Genomic DNA, 20,482 nt, shown 5'->3' on the forward strand with positions numbered 1-20,482 from the left:
TCAAGTAAAAACACACAAGCGTTATGAAGAGCAGTCTCCCTCCACATCATCTATCGATGGCTTGAAGCAAAGATGGGGCTGCAATCAATGGCTCCCACATTAAAGAAAGGCTAAACTCTCCCCCACGGTGCGGATAGATAACTGGCTAATTACCACGTCTACCGGAAGCGGCGTCTGAGGGAGGCATGCTCCGGCCTAGCAAGACTCCTTTATATCTTTAGGGCCTCACAACAGGCTGATTGCATAGCCGGGCAGACACCTTAAAGCAGGGGTGTCAAACTCAGGCCCGCGGGCCAAATCTGGCCCTCGGAATCACTTTATTTGGCCCGTGAGATCATTTCAAATGTGTATTACAGTTGACCCTCATACATCATTAATGTACAGTTTACCAAGACTTGAACGTGAAATTTGGTGTTTCTCAGAAGTATGAGCGGGCCCAGGCCAATGACACAGCTCACACTCCTATGCAACACAATATGTGCCAGTGTGTGTGAAATTGAACTATGAGTAAGTGCGTGCCTGCAGGATTTTAGTCCATTTATTACAAATAAATCTTGAGTTCGGCCCTCGACTTCGTTCCATATTTTGATTTTGGCCCTCGGTCAATTTGAGTTTGACACCCCTGGCTTTACGTCTTTACGTCCGTCTGCTCAGGACACAACAGGCTGATTGCATAGCCGGGCGGATCCCTTTACATCTTTAGAGTAGAGTAGTAGAGTAGTAGAGTATCATTTATTGATCCCGAGGGAAATTAAGGTGTCAAGTAGCATACATACATAAATACAGAAGAAGACACAAAGACATCACACACACACACACACACACACACAACATTGCACATATATACACCAAACATATATTCCCAGGTCAGATCTCTCTATACCCTCTCTATCTCTAGAAAAGTGTCCAAAGTGTTAAGGTGCCAAAGTCACTGTGCATAGTTAGATCCAGGGTCAAGGATCCGCTCTGCTCAGGCAGGCCGCCTCACAACAGGCTGATTGCATAGCCGGGCGGATCCCTTTACGTCTTTATGTCCGCTCTGTCACAACAGCTTGATTGCAATGTCCTTAATAACTGTTTTCAGGTTGGGAAGTGGGACGTGGGAAAGGTCATTTCAATCAGGGGATGGCCCCCTCCCCTCTCCTGTTCTCTCTTCTCTTCTCTTCAGCCAGAACAACTGACTGACTGACTGACTGCGTGGGTGGAGTGTGCCGTGTGCACTGACATGGGCAAGGGCATGTAGGTGCCTAGATTTGGTCTCAGTTCAGTTCAGTTCTGGTCAGGCCAGGCCAGGGACAAATTCATCCTGAACAAGGGCCGGATTAATGCACAGGATAAAGATGGCTGCAGCCTAGGCCCCTCCCATCTGCCAGGGGGCCCCCTGATTGACCAAAAGTGAAAAATTGCAGAATTGTGATGAGGTGCAATATTGAAAAATGCATCTGCCGTGTTGAGTACAGTTGGTAGACATGTTATCCTAAAAGAAGAAAAATCTGCACTCACAAACTAAGTGTCATCATTTACAAACCCCAACTCCGATGAAGTTGGGACGTTTGGTAAACAGTGAATGAAATCAAAATGCTATCATTTTCAAAACATTCAATCTATTCATTAGATGGAGAATAGTGAAAAGACAACATATTAAGTGTTAAAACCGAGAAAAAATATTGTTTTGGGGGACATATGTACTCATTTCTAATTTGATAAATCCAACACGTCTCAAAAGAGTTGGGACGGGGATCAGTGAAATTTAGTAAACATCCAAATAAGATAAAACAACAAAGAAGAACATTTCAAAATGAATTGTACTGACGGACAATATAGGTGTCCAGGTATAGGATCATCACAGAGAGGCTGAGTCACTCAGAATTAAAGATGCAAAGGGAATAATTACCATAGTTATTACATACATTTTTGAATTCCCTTTGATTTACCACGATTGAGTGTATATAAGACATATTTTTGTTAATAAAATCATTGTATAGGTTCATGACATCATGAAATATATATTGGCTGTAGTCTCACTCTAATTCCTGGAGTGCTAGAGCTATTGAAAAGTTACCATATTAAGAATGCTTAATGCATGAAAATGATACAGGGGTGTAACATTCTCCTAAGCACCTGAGCTCACTTGAAATAGACCCAGAAGACATGGGAAACTGTCCTTTGCTTACAGAAGTCAGCAGAAGTTGTAGAAGTCCATTCTTTTTGACAATAATAGAGCATTGCAAATCCTGTGCTACAGTAAAAATGGACCATCCAACTTGTGTTAGTGCTAGCTTCAAAAGTCAGCCTCCATGATGGCATGCGGGTGCAGTAGTGCATTGGTTAAGATGTTCTCACTCATCTGTAGAGTTAAATACAGTGCTGAATGGTATAAATGGGTTTTAAACAGCATGAAAAGCCACTCATGCATTATATTTTGAAGGGAGATCTTCGATTACTGCCACATAGTAAGGTCAAATTGCATTCTCTACTATGTTTTAACAGTTTGGCTCCATCATAAGGACCAGCAGGTGATAAAATGGTGGGTTTTTGGTCAAGACCTGTCACACTGTAAGCACTACAGAAAGGAAAACATTGCAAAACATGACAAGGAATACACCCACCATTTAAGCTGGTGAAATCATGTCCAAGATAGGAATTAACACTGTTTTTTATATAAAATCATCTCATCGGTTAATGTATTTAACTGTTAAGTGTTTTCTTTTGTTTTGTTTTTAGTCTTCCTCGACATTTGCTGCCATTTATTGTCCCCGTCCCAACTCTTTTGAGACGTGTTGGATTTATCAAATTAGAAATGAGTAGATATGTCCCCCAAAACAATATTTTTTCTCAGTTTTAACACTTAATATGTTGTCTTTTCACTATTCTCCATCTAATGAATAGATTGAATGTTTTGAAAATGATAGCATTTTGATTTTATTCACTGTTTACCAAACGTCCCAACTTCATCGGAGTTGGGGTTAGTATTTGTGTATTACCACCATGTCCAAAAGCAGACGCGTTTCGGCTATCAAGCCTTCATCAGTGCGTGGTGACCACGTTTGCGAGTGCGGATTTTTCTTCTTTCAGTTGATACCTTTTATTGCACAACCAAAGACATCCATTTTTTTCCAAGAAGTTGAGTGCGTCCTCTGACAAACTTGAATCCTTAATTGCTAACTCATAATTAATGACACTGACTGACTATACAGTATACAGTGTTGTACAGTACTGTGTATACGGCTTCTATTATGTCGTCTGTCATGTTGAATATATGGCTTCCGTTACGCCTTCTGTGATGTTGAATATACGGCTTCTATTGTGCCCTCTGTCGTGTTCTGTTGTGACCTCTATCATGTTGTGTGTGTGTGTGTGTGTGTGTGTGTGTACAGCTTTTGTTGTGACCTCTATCATGTTGTGTGTGTGTATACGGCTTCTATTGTGCCCTCTGTCGTGTTTTGTGTGTGTGTGTGAATGTGTGTGCATGCGTGTGTGTGCGTGTGCGGGTGTTGTGCGCGTGTATACGGCTTCTATTGTGCCCTCTGTCGTGTTTTGTGTGTGTTTGTGTGTGTATGTGTGTGTGTGTGTGTGTGTGTGTGTGTGTGTGTGTGTGTGTATGGCTTCAGAGACCCTTCTTGACCGCACCACACATGGCTTGACTAAGATGAAGCACATAACACAAAACACAAAAGAGCGCCCGCGGGGCTGGGGACGGGAACACAACAATATGAGGCAATAAGAGTGTACATTACCACATATAGGCAATACGCATCACCGAGGCGGACGCCTGATGTGTGGGAAATGCACTCCAGTGAATGATGGAGGCAAGCACTCAGAGGGGTGGGGTGCATTCAAGGCTGGTATGGGGGACAAATAGGGCCCGGGCACTTCTGGCTTAAAGGGGCCCCCTCATAATAATAGTGGCGCAGAACTGACTCACCCAGTGGGCCCCACACCCCTGTGGACCCGCACCCTTGTGGGCCCCTATTTTCAGAAATGTTTAAAAAATAATATATTTTTTACTTTTCTGAAAATAAGGGATAGCGAGGGTGCGGGGCCCACCGGGAAATGCTCGCTATGCCAGATGGCCAGTCCAGTCCAGCCCAGGGTGCAATATACAGTACACAGGGGGGAGAGTTTCATAACGGCAAGGGAAATGGCCCCATTGCTATGGTGACACAATGATTTCTTTCTACAACTGGTGATTCCAGAGAAAAAAAAAGAACTCAATTGTGTTTTTGTAGTAAGCCTGATACTCATGGCATTACTGCAACTAGCACGGAATAAGAAAAAGTTAATATGATACGTGACTGACGAAAAAAACAAAAAAAAAACCCATCATTTTAATAAAAATGTGTTTAAGGCTTACACAGGCATTGTAGATGTATGTATGGGAGCAGTTTCCTATGTTAGTTTCCATCCCTACCTCCACTGGAGGTGTGAGTCTGCCACCTGGTGGCCTTACTAGCACAGTGCAGCCAATTTCTTGCGTCTTACCACCACTAGCTGGCTATTCACTGCTGAAAAAGAACACTGTGCAAATGTGCCAGTGTCAATTAGAGGGAGAATAAAGAAGTCGAGGAGCTGATTTTTTTTTTGTATTTAATGGACAGGATGGTGAAGGAGACAGAGAGTGTGTGGCAGGCCCTTCCATGGCTCTAATGAGGTGATTTGCAAAGTGTTTTCCGGGGACCACCAGTGGTCCGCGACAATGCTCAGGTGGTCCACGAGGGGATTTCTACTTTTCCAAGATGAGCTAGCAGTAGACTGCCTATATTTGTAACATAATTACAAAGCTAAACATGGCTGAAGTATTTTTTCACCACAATAATACAGGCTTGTAATATGAATAAAAAGTCATTGATCTGCATCAAATTTAGCAGTGTCAAATAAGCACCCCTCAACTCTCAATTCAGTTGACAGGTGGTCCCTGAACATTTTTAGGGGGGACAAAGTGGTCCTCGGTCTGAAAAAGTTTGAGAAACACTGCTCTAATGGTAGGGCATATGCCAGTGACCTGGGTTCGATTCCGGCCCGGTCATTTGCCGTTCCCTACCGTGTGAGCCACGGCAGGGCCGAGAGTTGATTTTTTAAAACTAGTTTTACTAGGTAATTAGTGACATCATTACTACTACATTATTACACTGGAAACTGTGAAGGAGTCACAGGATCACCCTGTTTCACACCCTATGTCAGTGGTCTTGTCAATGATCCAACCTGGCAAACAGATGTTTGGGACAGGAGTAGTTCTACTAGGTAACTAGTGACATCATTACTACTACATTATTACACAGGAAAGTTGAGGAAACGGGCATGGCATGGCAAACATATGGCCCGCCATGAGGTTGGAACAAATGAAAACATATGTGTGCAATCTGTGGCCATCATTTGGGCAATTTGTTTGACCCTCAGCCTTATTTGCGATACACAATTTGGTCCGTAGGGGAAAATAATTGGAGTCCACTGCCCTATGTAGTGTACAGTATAGTGCAAATCATGGAATGGTTGAGACCGCTTATTAAGAACAAACATTTTCACGTCACCTTTCTCAGCTTTGATGAGGCGCTTGCCGATGTCCAGAGTGACGTAGGCGGTGCCGTTCAACACGATGTCCGTGATGGTCCTCCAGGCGTTGGCAGAGAGCTTCTCGGACGGGGAGATGAAGTTACCTGCTGCGTTATTGATGACCACCTGGGGGTTGAAGAACAAACACATAACAGTCAGCCTAAAGCTAATACACTACAGACATATTCATACATTACATTAGAGTTGATTGACTTCTACCAAAACATCTTTCAGCTATACAGGTACATGGTTTTTGGAGTAAAGTGCATTGGGTTAGATTAGGTGCCTTGCTCAATGGTACTTATTTCCATGTCGGGTTGGGTGATCAAACCTACAACCAACCATTAGTCCAAAATTGCCCCTGCAGTGGAGGTAATGGCTGGCAGCAGGTTTCACTCGTACTGTTTTCAGGCCGACCAGGACGGTGCCCGTGCCCATGCCTGCACCAGTTACGTTTGGCACTGAAGAATAGGTGCTTACCTGCAAACCACCCGCGTTCATACCAGGCTCTAAACTTAACCGTATGTGACTGTGATTTACCCAGATGAGACAAACCAAGTATTTTTTGGTTCGTATCGCAGACCAACATTACGGTTCCCGCACGCTCAGACTTGCAGCGTTAACACACCAGCCGCAGCTAATATTATGGTAATGAGCTATGACGTGGTAGCCTGATTATCATCGACGTTCAAATCTCTTTGAGACTTGGTCTGACCAAGTGCATAACAATTAACGTTTCCCAAACGGCATGGTTAACCCGCCTCCCTAGGTTTGCTACTGGTTGACTGGTGTCAGACAAAGTGGGTTGAGTTCCCGATTTTTCTGGAGATCAGAAACGATATTCACATTGCTCTTGGCCTGACTAGAACCAACTCAGAAGGTGTTGCATCACTAGGAGGGCGTGGCCTGGCTAATGATGCGGTTTGGTGAAAAACAATTGGAATGTTCATAACTCTGAATGTCCCAGGCTATCAAGCCATAGCCGTCGTGATTGTGTGATGTGAATAGCTAAATCAAACATGTCAATGTCACGCCCAGAGCAAATACAGAGAATTCAAGGTGAAACTTCTGCTGCTACCTCCACTACCAGGCAGCGTAGGTCGCTCTTGGTGTGGACAAGGCATGAGGCTTCAAGTTTGTGGCGTTGATTAGGCCTTCATGACATTACACTTAGCTGACACTTTCATCCAAAGTAACTTAGTACCTACATCAGGCAGGCCCACTTCATTAAGTAGAGCTAGTACCTACAGTACATCATGGAGGCCCACTTCATTAAGTAGAGCTAGTACCTACATCAGGCAGGCCCACTTCATTAAGTAGTGCTAGTACCTACATCAGGCAGGCCCACTTCATTAAGTAGTGCTAGTACCTACATCAGGCAGGCCCACTTCATTGAGGAGAGCTAGTACCTACATCAGGGAGGCCCACTTCATTGAGGAGAGCTAGTACCTACATCAGGCAGGCCCACTTCATTAAGTAGAGCTAGTACCTACATGAGGGAGGCCCACTTCATTAAGTAGAGCTAGTACCTACATCAGGCAGGCCCACTTCATTAAGTAGTGCTAGTACCTACATCAGGCAGGCCCACTTCATTAAGTAGTGCTAGTACCTACATCAGGCAGGCCCACTTCATTAAGTAGTGCTAGTACCTACATCAGGGAGGCCCACTTCATTGAGGAGAGCTAGTACCTACATCAGGCAGGCCCACTTCATTAAGTAGTGCTAGTACCTACATCAGGCAGGCCCACTTCATTAAGTAGTGCTAGTACCTACATCAGGCAGGCCCACTTCATTAAGTAGTGCTAGTACCTACATCAGGCAGGCCCACTTCATTGAGGAGAGCTAGTACCTACATCAGGCAGGCCCACTTCATTGACGAGCTGTGACACACAAGCCTCTACAGACTTCGGGTCCCTCACATCGCACTGGACCGCAAGGACCTGTTGGATGAGACAGTGAAATGCTGAAAACATTAAACTATATAATAATAATAATACACTGCTACTTCAAATTGAATAATACACTGTACAATATGGTATTGCACAATAAAAATGCACTAATGATATACGCAGGGCTTTTTCTAGGAATTTTTGTCATGAGGGAGCATCATGGCAGGTTGCGGGGGGGTGAAGGGGGGAATTTACTAGGGGCGCTCAAAAAAGTAATTTAAATATTTAAAAAAAAGAAGTGGGTGCACCCGCGGAGGTATGAGGGTGGAGCGCCCCTATTTCCCCGTTCAGAAAAAGCCCTGGCGTGTTTCCTATACACTCGCCTCCAAAAGAGTTGTCGCCTATCCATCTGTTTGGAATAACAGCTAATAACCTGACTTTCAATTAATCACTTGGCTTCAGAAGTCACTCATATGAAAGCTACAACCCTCCCGAATGAAAATGTATATACAAAAATAAATTTCATGCACCAAAGAAAGATTGACCCTTTATTGAACACAGACAGGGCAGATTTTGACAAGACAAAAGTTTTGTCGCCTATCGAACATAATGTGAAAATGAGCAGATAAGTCACTTCAAAACACTTCAAATACGCAGATTGGGTGTCATACTTAATCACTGAATCACTCTCACCTCTCCAGAAAATCGACTTTGGCCTTAGGTGTATGTTTAGGGTCATTGTAATCATGGAAAGCAACAAAATGAAAATCAATAGAGTTCAATGAGAGATGGTGACATATTCGCTATTCGTAGAGCAATACATGTTTAACTTCATGATTTAATCAATGATAAAAGCCCTCAAACACCTGCAGCATGCATGCAGCTCCTCATAAGAGCTGTATCTGTACCATGTTTCACTTTATACACCATTTCTCTTTTTTCATATTCTTCATCTCCAACACCATATAGTTTTGATGCTATCAGTTCTAAAATGGTTGATCTTGGGATCTTGACTTCAGAGTATGAGTCCCATTAGCCTTCATTTTTGTCAGAATTAGGCCTGACATACTCTTGGCTGGCTTTTTTGAGACAGGACAGTGGGAGAGACTTCTTTGGTGTTAAAGGTGAAGAATTTGGAAAAAATGCATGGTGCCTAAAGTCAAACATGGGAGGGATACAACTCTTATGTGGAGCTGCATGCATGCTGCTGGTGTGTGAGGGCTTTTATCATTGATTACATCATGAAGTTAAAAATGTATGGCTCTACGAATAGCAAATATGTCACTATCTCTCATTGAACTCCATTGATTTTCATTGTGTTGTTTCCATGATTACAATGACCCTAAACATACACCTAAGGCCAAAGTTGATTTTCTGGAGAGGTGTGAGTGAATCAGTGATTAAGTATGACACCCGATCTGGATATTTGAAGTGTTTTGAAGTGACTTATCTGCTCATTTTCACATTATGTTCGATAGGCGACAAAACTTTCGTCTTGTCAAAATCTGCCCTGTCTGTGTTCATTAAAGGGTCAATCTTTCTTTGGTGCATGAAATTTATTTTTGTACATACATTTTCATTCGAGAGGGTCGTAGCTTTCATATGAGTGACTTCTGAAGCCAAGTGATTATTTGAAAGTCAGGTTATTAGCTGTTATTCCAAACAGATGGGTAGGCGACAACTCTTTTGGAGGCGAGTGTATATTCAAAAGCTTGAGGTAAGCTTACTAATCAAAGTCAAAATGAAGTATTAAGACAGACTGAGCTAATTGCTTGAAGCATCAAAGTGAAAACTATTACTATCTATTACTACCATCATCTGCATCAATGAGCAAATATGGACCATTCTCACCTTGTTCCCAGTCTGCTCTGAAATTTCGGCTGCAGTCTTTTGCAAAACATCGAGCTTTCTGAAAACAAAACAACAACAACACACACACACATTTTTATTTTCTATTCGTCACACCATATGTTCCTTCTACCCAGCACATTGCCGATGACTTAACATTTGTATTGGCGGTGCATGGCAGTTATCTCATCAAATCACAGCATCCAAGGATGTGCAATAGCCCAATTCACCTGGAGGCTGAGACAATTACGTCTGCAGCAGCTGTTCACCAAACTATTTTGCTGCTGTCTGCCCAATTCACAAACAGCATCACCACCTGTTCTTCTCGTCCATCCGTGTAGTATGCTTGGAGGTAATAATAATAACTTTGAATACTCTGTGTTGTTGTACATAATGCTAATAGTGAGAAAAAGACACACCAACCTGCTCGCAATGACGCATTGGGCGCCCAAGGTGGATAGAGTGGTGGTCATGCCCCGACCCAAACCCGTGCCTCCCCCGGTGATGAACGCCACTTTTCCTTTATACGTCCCAGGGAGCAGCATCGCCCCCTCGGATGGGGGGAAGAACACAGCCTGCGGGGGTGGTGTGTTCTTGCGGAGTGCATGAGTGCCATTGCTGAATGCCTAGAAGAAAATGATTGATACAAATTCATTACGAGTAAAAAACCAACAACAATCTAGCAGATTTGTAACAAAATGTAGATTGCCATGGCAACTGTCATTTTGCAACTGAGCAGGACAAAGTTTGAGCAGTGTTACTAGGTGAAAGGTGAACTGCCTTTGACACCTGCTGCAAATAAAACTAACATATGTTACATTTCTAAACGTTATACAGGATTTATTGTCGGTTTGGAAGACATCCCATTCATGATATTCTGCAGACTGCAGCTCAACTAGTTTGCTGGCATTTTTTCCACAGAGAATTTGACACTCAATCAGTTTCCTGTGTGGTTAACTCAAACAAAACACGGTCAGTACAAACCGGAGGGTCCACTCCAGAAACTCTTTCAGCATAACAGTGAAACTTGCAGACACAAATCAATCTTACCCGTAAACGTGTGGATGATGATGTGACTGGAAGAGTTATATCGCAAGCTCCCAACCGCCGGAGCAATGTCAGTGCCATGTTTCCAAAAGTTACGTGACCTTTGACCCAATTGTGAACTGTGAAGCGAGGCAATAACTACTAATGTTTACAAGTCCAACAACAAATACATTCAGTGGCAACTAAGGTAGAAGTCGATGAATTGTCGGAAGAAAACATTCACAATTGAACCAAAGAATATGTTACGTATCCATATTCTTTGATTGAACACTAAAAGCACAAATCATATTTCACGCTACGCCTTTAAGACGACGAATCTATCCTGAAGAACAATTAGGGGTGTCGGAAGTTTTTGGTTTCATCTCTGTAACGTATAAATGTTATTTACTCTTGCTTATGTAATTTTAAGATAAGATAATATGTATAAATAATATCTTCTACCATTTATTTACATTAAAAAAATATTTTGTAGACATTCCCTACTTGGCGTTTATCAACTATCCCCTCTTTCACAATAGATTCAACCTCGCCATGGTCTGACACTCGTTCGATGATACCGTAAAACCACATACGTAGGGCATGCCAATGTTTTAGCCTACTTATATTCCTTTACCCAAGTCTCAACTTTGAGAGAGGGGTATGAAATTAAATATTTTATAAAATCTAGTGAAAATTTATGCAAATATTTTGACGATCTTAATATAGTATTTTAATTTTACATTTGTAAATGTGAGTTGTTTTCATGCTTTACGGTAAACATGCATGTGACGTCATACGTATGTATAAAGATGGCCAGTGAACATGAGGAAAAGTAGCCCTGCGGTCGCTTACTGTCAGACAAATGATGTCCAGTACAAAATCTGACAACAAACCTCAGTTGATTCTGATATTTAGTGGAAAACGTAAATCTGGAAAGGACTATGTAACAGATTTGATTCAGAAAAGGTGAGTTTTTATAATGTTTCTCTTTAATGAGCTCTTGTTTTGATGGTCAACAATGCTGGCATCAAGATGTCATTCTGAACTGTCAATTGCAGTATTAATGTGTCATTGAATGGTGTTGACTACTTTACTGTGGATTGTATGTGTATCGATTCTTAAGAATTATAACGAATACGTTGTCATTGTATTAAAAAGCTATTCCTAACAGGTTGGGTGATGAAGTTTGTTGCATCCTGCGACTGTCTGGACCCCTGAAAGAACAATATGCAAAAGTAAGTTCAACTTAAATGTCATTAGGCTATATTAGTTTAGCTTTGTCCATTCTTTTATTTCCATTTGATTGTGTGGACAGACCGGTGAATGCAAGAGTGTGTTGGTGTTGTAATAATACTCTATATTTTGCACTGCATTATACTTGTTATATTACTGCATTGATCATTGTTATTACATGCTTACTATCAATGTGCTGTGCTGTCAATTGCCTCTCCTTTAGGATCATGGTCTGGACTTCAGTGAGCTGCTGGGAGCAGGCCAGTATAAGGAGCGCTACAGGGCCGACATGATCCAGTGGGGAGAGAGGAAGAGAGAGCAGGATCCAGGCTTCTTCTGTCGCTTGGCCATCAGAGAGGCCAGACAGCCTGTCTGGGTAAGATGCCGTCATCAAGTCAAGTCAAGTCATGTCACGTGTACTTTATTGTCAAAAATCTGTGTAACAGGGTTACGTCACAAAGGATTGAAATTGCGTTTCACTAGTCTCCCGTGCAGTTAGACTAACATAAAAACAAGACATTGACAATCATCTATCTCTATCTCTCTCTCTCTCTCACACACACACACACACACACACACACACACACACACACACACACACACACACACACACACATGACTAACATACTGATGCATGAATTTACATTTTCACACACACACACACACACACACACATATATAGTGTATATATAATTGAGAGATGCTTCATGCTTATTTAGAAGGCACAGATTTTTTGTTAATCTTCCCCTACTGCAACATGAAAGGGAAAACACAGTGTGCATCATCCTGTCATGTTGATCTGATTGATATTTGAGAGATACTGGAGGTGTTTACATCCTCTCTCTCCCTCCTGGTCATCTCCAGATCATCAGTGATGCTCGCCGCATGTCGGACGTCCAGTGGTTCTGGCGGGAGTTTCCTCAGGAGTGCCGCTGTGTGCGTGTGGAGGCCTCACAGGAAACCAGGCAACAGAGAGGATGGAGCTTCACCCCAGGTCAGCACATGCAACATCTTCTACACAATGGGCGCGTTACAATATGCGACCTTGCCTCCTCCACTTGTGCTTGTCTCCTCGTCCCGCCTCCTGGCCCCTCCTCCGTGGAGAAAACGATAAAGTTTCCCAGCTGTCAGCCTAGCCACAACTTTTGAGGGACTGTTTTTCATTCACCATCCCAATTGCAAATGAGAAAAAGACTTTACAATTGAGCTTTTGCAAGATATTGAAATATAATGCTGTTGTCAGTGATGTCATCATGACATATTACTTCCTGGTACGAGGAGACAAGCACAAGTGGAGGAGACAAGTGGAGGAGGCAAGGCCACATATTGGAACGCACTCACTATTACCCTACCCACTCAATCAGAGATGTAGAAAGTAGAAACATTGGTACAGTTGTGTATGTAATAATTACAACACTAGTAGTACATTATATGGTTGCAGCTGTGTAATATCATACTACTCGAGTTGTAATTAAGTAAGTGAAAGTGAAAGCCAATTGGGGAAACTGCAACTCCCATTGTCATTGTGCTACAGCACTCCACAGCACAAAAGTGAACACTGCACAGTGCACACACACAAAATTGCATTTTGTTGCCCGTGCACGGGGGCAGCCCTCAGTGGCGCCCCATGGGGAGCAGTGCGGTGGGACGGTACCATGCTCAGGGTACCTCAGTCATGGAGGAGGATGGGGGAGAGCACTGGTTGATTACTCCCCCCACCAACCTGGCGGGTCGGGAGTCGAACCGGCAACCTCTGGGATGCAAGTCTGACGCCCTAACCGCTCACCCATGACTGCCCATTACGTCCATAACTTCCACTTCTACATTATACCTCTCTCCACAACTGTATCTTATCCCACCATGAGCCTTCCATCCATATGTACCAACTTCACGTCAACATTGAAGGGATCACAATTATGTTCCTGCACTGTGACGTCACTCACCAGTAACTCTGAAATAAACATATGGCACGCACTGCATGTCCATCCCCTAACTGCCATTCTACATGATACAAGACTTCATACAAGACAACTTGTAGATAGTGAGCTTGTACTCTAATGATGTGCTCTGTTCCTGTCGTGTTGCCTCCTCTCCTCCACAGGAATAGACGATGCCGAGTCTGAGTGTGGTCTGGATCAGGGTGTGCAGTTTGACTGGACCATCAGCAATGATGGAGATGACGACGCCTTGAACACACAACTAACACAACTGTTTACACTGGCTGGGCATAAATCGGGACACAACATGATGGAACAAAGGACCGTCATAGTGAATGGCTGAAACGATCATGAATTGTAAAAACATTTTGCATAGAAATTGTAAATCTCACTTTTTTTATATAAAGAGAATGTAATAAAGTATAGTTTAAATATTGGATTGCAGGGGCAATTAAGTCATTTGGGGGGCCAAGGCAAATTTATCTAGGGGGCCTTCAATCCTTACTTCTAACAAGGCATGGGGAGGCAGCTGGTCTGGGGGCCCCGGCAGTTCGGGGAGATTGAATATCATTCACTTTCAAATCTCTTCGAGACTTGGTCTGACCAAGAGCATAACAAGTAATGTTCTCAAACGGCACGGCTGATCCACCTCCCTCGGTTTCGTTCCCGATTTTTCGGGAGATCAGAACCGATATTTACATTGCTCTTGGAAGCAACTAGAAGCAACGCTGGAGGCGTTCCGTCACTAGCAGGGCTTGGCCTGGCTACAAGGCAAGTGTCTACCAATGGAAGCGTTTGTGATGGTGCATTGCTGCTTTTGCTGTGCAGTGCACATGCTCATTTTGCCATTTCAATGCATTCTAATGGCAAAGTGTGCATGCGCGGTGCACAGCAGAAGCAGCAATGCTCCATCACGAACGCAGCCATTGTCCCTACTGTAAAACCGGCCCCTGCCGGGTTGTTCCTTTAGGTTGAATATTGCCCTTAAAGAAACACCGCCTCATTGCTAAAGGCAGCAAGATGCTCCAGGGAGATGGGGCTGCCTTTGTGACCTAGAACCAGGTTCTCACCAAGTGAGAATCGCTCAATGGTTCACCACCACCCCCAGAAATAGCATGTAGGACGCCGTCCCTAGGAACTGAGGGTGCAGGCACACCAGAGCTGGCAAGACAAAAATGCTCTGATGCTGATTACATGTTGGGCTGCTTCTTTCAGCGCAATTTACCATACACGACTATATTGCCAAAATTGACGGCGGTTGACATTGAACAGCCATTACAGCTGTAGGATGCCAAAACAATTCCATGCTCCCAACGTTGCATTGTGGGAACAGTGTGGAGCGGGCCTCTTCGTGCACACAGTGAGGTCCATAAGGACAAACTTGACTGTAATCAGGGTTCCTACAAGTTTCTTCAAGTCAAATTCAAGGCTTTTGAAGACTTTTTAAGACCATTTATCCTAAAAATTAAGACCTTTATCGTAACGTTAAAATCTCTGTGTTCATTGAATTAACCTCGGTGTGTGCGCGCGCGATGGTTCCGCCCACAACTCCAGTTCCACCATTTACTTGACCACTCGTACAATTTTTACATATACAATTTAAAGATCATAAAAAATAATGACTGTTGAGTAATGAACAATGCAAATGACAATTTATATTGGGCATCCAAATTTAAGACCTACACATGAAAATTCAAGGCTTTTTAAGGTATTATTTCCAAATTCTCGAATTCAATGCCTTCAAGGCTTTTTAAGACCCCGCGGGAACCCTGTGTAATGCAGTGTGAAGCAAGGTGAGGGTAGGTGCTTTGTTCAAGAGCAATTCAGTCATGGATTTGAGGTTTGAACCTGCAACCTTCCGATTTGAAGGCCCGGACTGCAAGCCGCCATAATTTACAAGTAACATTTGCAACAGGGCTATTTATAAAGGGGCAAAAGGCCCCAAAAACATGCTCTACTACAGCAAGAAAACCTTCAGAGGACTTGAACGATTGTTTATCATTACTAGACGGTCCCCCTTGTAAAAATTAGACCCACAAACACAAATGCTAGTCTACTGTAGTGCACCAGAGGTTGACGTCAGAGGGTGAAGATTGTGTGCAGATCCCAGGAAAAGGTGCAGGACAAAGGCTGACTGTTAATTTGTGTGAAGAGTCTGATGGAGAGATTTTTCCTTCAAAAAAAAAATCCATGGCAGGATATCATAACCTTTCCATGCCGTTTCCGAAGAAAAACTGAGAAAAAATGATTTTTAAGTGAGAACTCCTGACTCAAAAAGTACTGCACCAGAGGACCTGTAGTTACAGAAGAGGCCACTAGATGGCCACGGACAGCAGATCAGATGTAAAGCCTCCATGTGGGAGCTACTTCCAATAACCTCAAAACCTGAAATAGCACAATAACCTTGTGGAATCCATAACAAGGACAAAACACCAGGCACACCACTGCAAAGAGCAAACGCAGCAATTAAGCAGCTGCATGAAGTGGGTTCAAATAGATGCCATGCAGATAACTGGTATTGGCGGGTAAGATAATCTCCTTCAGAACAATATGAAGTCTATGTGAAAGTGAAAGCCCACCTGGAAACTCCAACTCCCATTGTCAATGTGACACAGCATACTGCACAAAATGAAATTGCATTTATGCCGCACCCGTGCGAGGGCGCAGTTCACCCCAAGGGAGCAGTGTGGTAGGAAGGTACCATGCTTAGGATACATCAGGTTGGTGAGGGGAGTAATTATCCAGTGCTCTCCCCATCCTCCTCCATAACTGGTGGGTCGGGAGTCGGAAGTCAGTAACACATGACTGCCCACCCCTTACCCATGATAACCCAGACGTAGTTGGGAATGAGACGACAGTGAAACATTGAATTCAATCATGGTCCTTTATTTAGAAAAAAGAATCTCATTTCCACTTTTTGAGTCATGATCGTTACAACGAAATACTGTTTGACAAAATGTTTACATCTTGAGACCCCAGTATCAGTTCCAGTTAAAATGTTAAACTTTATTTCATATTTCAATTACTCTTAAAGATCTGCCATTTTTCTTGGCTTGCAGAGATGAGAACAAAACAAACCCCCAAAAAAGAGTGGCATTATGGGGCCTATACTACAAAGCTGGTTCAGGAGTAAACCAGGTTAAGTTAAGAGGTAAATCATCTAATAGAAGAGCCTGGAGTCCTCATTTTCTTTAAATTTGTTAAATTATTTTTCTCTTAACTTAACCTGGTTTACTCTTGAATCATCTCTTCTATTAGATGATTTACCTCATAACTTAACCTGGTTTACTCCTTAACTAGCTTTGTAGTATAGGCCCGTGACATGTTGATGTTCAGATCTCCCTCCGCATTGGCTCTCATTTCCCCTTTATACCTCATGAGTCCATGTTGGCAGTGGAATGTAGAATTTAGAATGTAGAATTTGCTGATGAAGCCTTCTCACACCCACAAGCGGTTTCACCAAAACGCACACACACAGACACGCACGCACACACAGAAACACGCACTCTCACAGAAACACGCACACACAAACACGCACACACAGAAACACGCACACACACCAACTTATAACCAAAAACAGTTTGGTGAAAGGGCTGGTAAAAGCAAACAAACATTCTGCATTTTACCGTGGCCTTGGTCTCAGCCAGAACTTAAATGATGCACATAAACTCCCCAAAACGTTAAGACTAGAATGAATTCATGCACGTTCTGATCCTCCCAGCAGGCAGTCAGGGGAACGACATGAAACCGTTGGATGCTGCTTAGTAAGCATGATAAGTCTCCCCTTATACAACATGGCTCAATATCTTAATCAAAAACAACAAAACAAAACAAAATAAAGATTTTAACCCGAACAGAAGACATCTCCCTTATATATGAAATTATAACATCCCCCTCCCTCCTTTAATGTTCTATTTAAACATGATGCTTAAACTAAAGTAATACAATTGTGGTCCCATCATAATTGGCACTGTTAAGATATTGGTGATAAAAAAAGTGGTGCAATTTTAAGCAGGGGTGCATTTTAAAAAAAAAATCTTTGTCTTAAATTTTAGGGACAATAGGGGGCAGGATCTGGAAGCAGAAAGACAGAATGAGATGAGATGTAGAGCTGCGTAATGAGATGACGAGGGAGGGAGGAAGAGCATGGGAGAGTGGGGGGGAGGGACAATGAGGGACTTGTGTTCCACCACAATCCCAAATAGTCCAAAAGACCTGAGCAGAGAGAACCAGACCAGATAAGAGAAATGGGTCGCTCCATTTCGGTCGACTACTCTGCTCTCTCTGCCTGCCTGCTCTGCAAGTCTCCTCTCCCACAGGACTTGCTCTCATCCAATTTTAGGCTCAGATGCAGAAACACCCTCTTTAACGCAACCTAAGACTGCGAGAGTGAAGGTGGAGGGGAAGGGAAAAGGAACAGTGCTCTGGCAACGCGAGATGATCCACTGTAATTCCGTAATTCTGTCCGACTGCAAACCGCACGTTCCCGCCGGAATGTAGCAAACTCAAAAGAGGGTCCTCACTACGTGAGCGATGTTTAAGACACTGGTGCTTCGGGACATATGAGTATATTGCCCTTTTTTTGGAAGGGGAAAGAGAGAGAGACAGATTGATATATATTTATATACTAGCACACATAGAAATAAAGCTAGAGGCAACACAAAAGCAAAGAAAACTTAACGTGCTGTGCTGAGGACTGCGCCGAGATCTCAGAAATACGCGCACGGCACGCGCACACACAATATGTGGACCCAGAAAGGGGCCGGAGCAAGTGCTACCTCCACCAAAAACGATGCCATCCAGCTCTTTTTACGAGCCTCAACACAGGTCCCCCAGCACACAGGGGGGGCAGGAGGGGGGAGGGTGGAGGGAGGAGGAGGAGGGGGTGAGAGGAGAGGAAGGGTCATCGGACGCTCCAGTGGTGGCGGTGGTGGCGTTGGCGTCAGCGTCCAGGGGCTCAGAAGCTGTTGAGGTCCGACAGCGTCTGGTCCAGGGTGGCATGGATCTTCACGTTCTCCTCCTTGGCAGTGGCCAGCTTGTCTACATAGGGAAAGAAAGAAAAAAAAGACAAAGAAAGATGGTGAGACATTTCAGATGGTGATTATTAAAAAAATGTGGGTTTTTGAACATTCTGTAAAAAGAATGTGTTCTATATAACAATGCACTCAAGAATGTATGGCATTCAGAATTCCATTGGACTTTCAATGTCAAGTCAAGTCAAGTAGGTTTTATTGTCAATTTCTTTACATGCACTGGTCATACAAAGAATTTGAAATTACATTTCTTGCTTTCCCATACAGACATAGACTAATCTAGGTAAGGACATAGACAGTATAGACATAGACAGTACTTATACATGGACTTAAGACAGTATGGACATAGACAGTGCTCATACAGACATTTAAAGTGCAAGACTGGACAACAGAAGACTTGTAGAGGACATACATTAAGAGGTATTTGTTGTGCTTTTGTGCTTTTCCTAAAAAAAGTCCTTTATAGCGTTCTGACATGGTAATAGTAGCATTTTGAAGAAAAATAAATATTAAAAAGGTCTGTCAAGTACACCAGCAGCAGTGTGTGTGTGTGTGTGTGTGTGTGTGTGTGTGTGTGTGTGTGTGTGTGTGTGTGTGTGTGTGTGTGTGTGTGTGTATGTGTGTGTGTGTATGTGTTTAGTGCAGGTAGAAGATGTCCGAACATTCCAATCACACTGGTGTGACGGTACACCTTTAAAGTTAAAGAAAGGAAAGAACACGAGAAGGAAAGAGAAAGAAATAAAGAAATGTGGAAATGTCTCTTCCAAGGTCAAGACCACAATGTCACCGGGACAGAAAAGTCCTGACTAAAACGGTTGTGTAACAACATGGTGAGGGTTTTTTTTCTCCCTAAAGCCTGGCTCAAACTACACGACTATCGCGCCGATTCTCGGCTGAAAACCCCTCTTACGACAATCGCTGGAACGTTACCCCCCAGGACCATCGCAAGCGATTGTCGGGAAAGATTTCCTCGTGGTGAGCGACGTTCTGAGATAGAACTTTGGCAGCTCAAAGAGTCGCCGATCGCAAATCGTAGAAATAAAAACAGTGTTTGATATTTGCGACTGGAAATAGAACGTCGGGCATTGTCTGGGTGGCTGCGAGCAGCGACAAGATTGACAGTTGCGATTCTCTTCTAGTGTGCGGTGCACCCCGACGCCAAAATCGGACACAATCGCTAGTCGTGTAGTTTGAGTCTGGCTTAAAGTAGACTGCACAGCATAACCTCCAGGAGCTGGTCTCAGGCAAATCTCATCATCAGAAATATTCCAGAATGTGAAACAGCACAGTTTCCTGATGTCAATAATTTGATCCCTGCTTGAGCTTGCAGTCTCCGAAACACACACCATCATGCTTCAGGTTATATAGTACATCTGTGAACCCAAATGTGAACTAGATGAGCAGCCCCAACCCTAACCACACCAAACTCTTGAAACAAATCAAGCTATATGCACATGCACAGCCTGTAAAACACACACACACACACACACACACACACACACACGCACGCACGCACACACACGCACACACACGCACACACACACACACACACACACACACACACACACACACAAAAGGAATAGAAAACAACTTCATGATTGGTTACAAGTTGCAGGAACAGTTACACAACCTACTTTATAGGGGAACTTTAAAAGTGTTTAAAAAAGGTTTACATTGTGGTGGCAAAATTTCACAAAGAGTGACATTCACTAAAGGCCAACACAATCTGGTAATGAGCACTTCTTTAACACAGGACATTATTTGCCATCCTGTGCGATACGGTCTCATCATATGAACGTGAAAAAAGTGAAAAGTGAAAGCCCATTGGGAAACTCCAACTCCCATTGTCATTTTGCGAAATTGCATTTATGCCTCACCCGTGCAAGGGGGCAGCCCTCAGTGGCGCCCCATGGGGAGCAGTGCGGTGGGACGGTACCATGCTCAGGGTACCTCAGTCATGGAGGAG

General features: G+C 43.3%; 3 protein-coding genes across 6 annotated transcripts in view; 1 reads left to right on the forward strand and 2 right to left on the reverse strand.

The window, feature by feature from the left end:
- decr1 (2,4-dienoyl CoA reductase 1, mitochondrial) overlaps window positions 1–10,623 on the reverse strand; it is a 22,592-nt gene extending 11,969 nt beyond the window's left edge. The window contains exons 1-5 of one of the 2 annotated variants that reach the window (XM_063198545.1): window positions 10,338–10,615; window positions 9,711–9,913; window positions 9,291–9,348; window positions 7,404–7,490; window positions 5,529–5,676 (exon numbers count right to left, since the gene is read on the reverse strand). In XM_063198545.1, the coding sequence (XP_063054615.1) occupies window positions 5,529–5,676; window positions 7,404–7,490; window positions 9,291–9,348; window positions 9,711–9,913; window positions 10,338–10,415 (574 nt within the window). In that variant the 5' untranslated portion in view covers window positions 10,416–10,615. Of the gene's footprint in view, window positions 1–5,528; window positions 5,677–7,403; window positions 7,491–9,290; window positions 9,349–9,710; window positions 9,914–10,337 lie in introns of both variants that reach the window. The other variant, XM_063198546.1, reaches the window with a different exon arrangement.
- Window positions 10,149–13,920, forward strand: pmvk (phosphomevalonate kinase). Of its 2 annotated transcripts, none has more exons than XM_063198548.1 (5): window positions 10,149–10,259; window positions 11,485–11,548; window positions 11,770–11,922; window positions 12,411–12,540; window positions 13,648–13,920. In XM_063198548.1, exons 3-5 carry the CDS (start codon window positions 11,836–11,838, stop codon window positions 13,824–13,826), a joined length of 396 nt encoding a protein of 131 aa, XP_063054618.1. In that variant the 5' UTR covers window positions 10,149–10,259; window positions 11,485–11,548; window positions 11,770–11,835; the 3' UTR covers window positions 13,827–13,920. The 2 variants fall into 2 exon arrangements, with proteins under 2 accessions (XP_063054618.1, XP_063054617.1); XM_063198547.1 differs by lacking the exon at window positions 10,149–10,259 and adding an exon at window positions 11,131–11,279.
- A 2,433-nt stretch (window positions 13,921–16,353) lies between these two features.
- LOC134448885 (tropomyosin alpha-3 chain) overlaps window positions 16,354–20,482 on the reverse strand; it is a 51,390-nt gene continuing 47,261 nt past the window's right edge. For both annotated transcript variants that reach the window (XM_063198564.1, XM_063198569.1), the window contains exon 9: window positions 16,354–18,523. In XM_063198564.1, the coding sequence (XP_063054634.1) occupies window positions 18,441–18,523 (83 nt within the window). In that variant the 3' untranslated portion in view covers window positions 16,354–18,440. The remainder of the gene's footprint in view (window positions 18,524–20,482) is intronic.

This window comes from Engraulis encrasicolus, chromosome 5, assembly GCF_034702125.1.
Source record: "Engraulis encrasicolus isolate BLACKSEA-1 chromosome 5, IST_EnEncr_1.0, whole genome shotgun sequence".
In the NCBI taxonomy this organism is placed as follows: domain Eukaryota; kingdom Metazoa; phylum Chordata; class Actinopteri; order Clupeiformes; family Engraulidae; genus Engraulis; species Engraulis encrasicolus.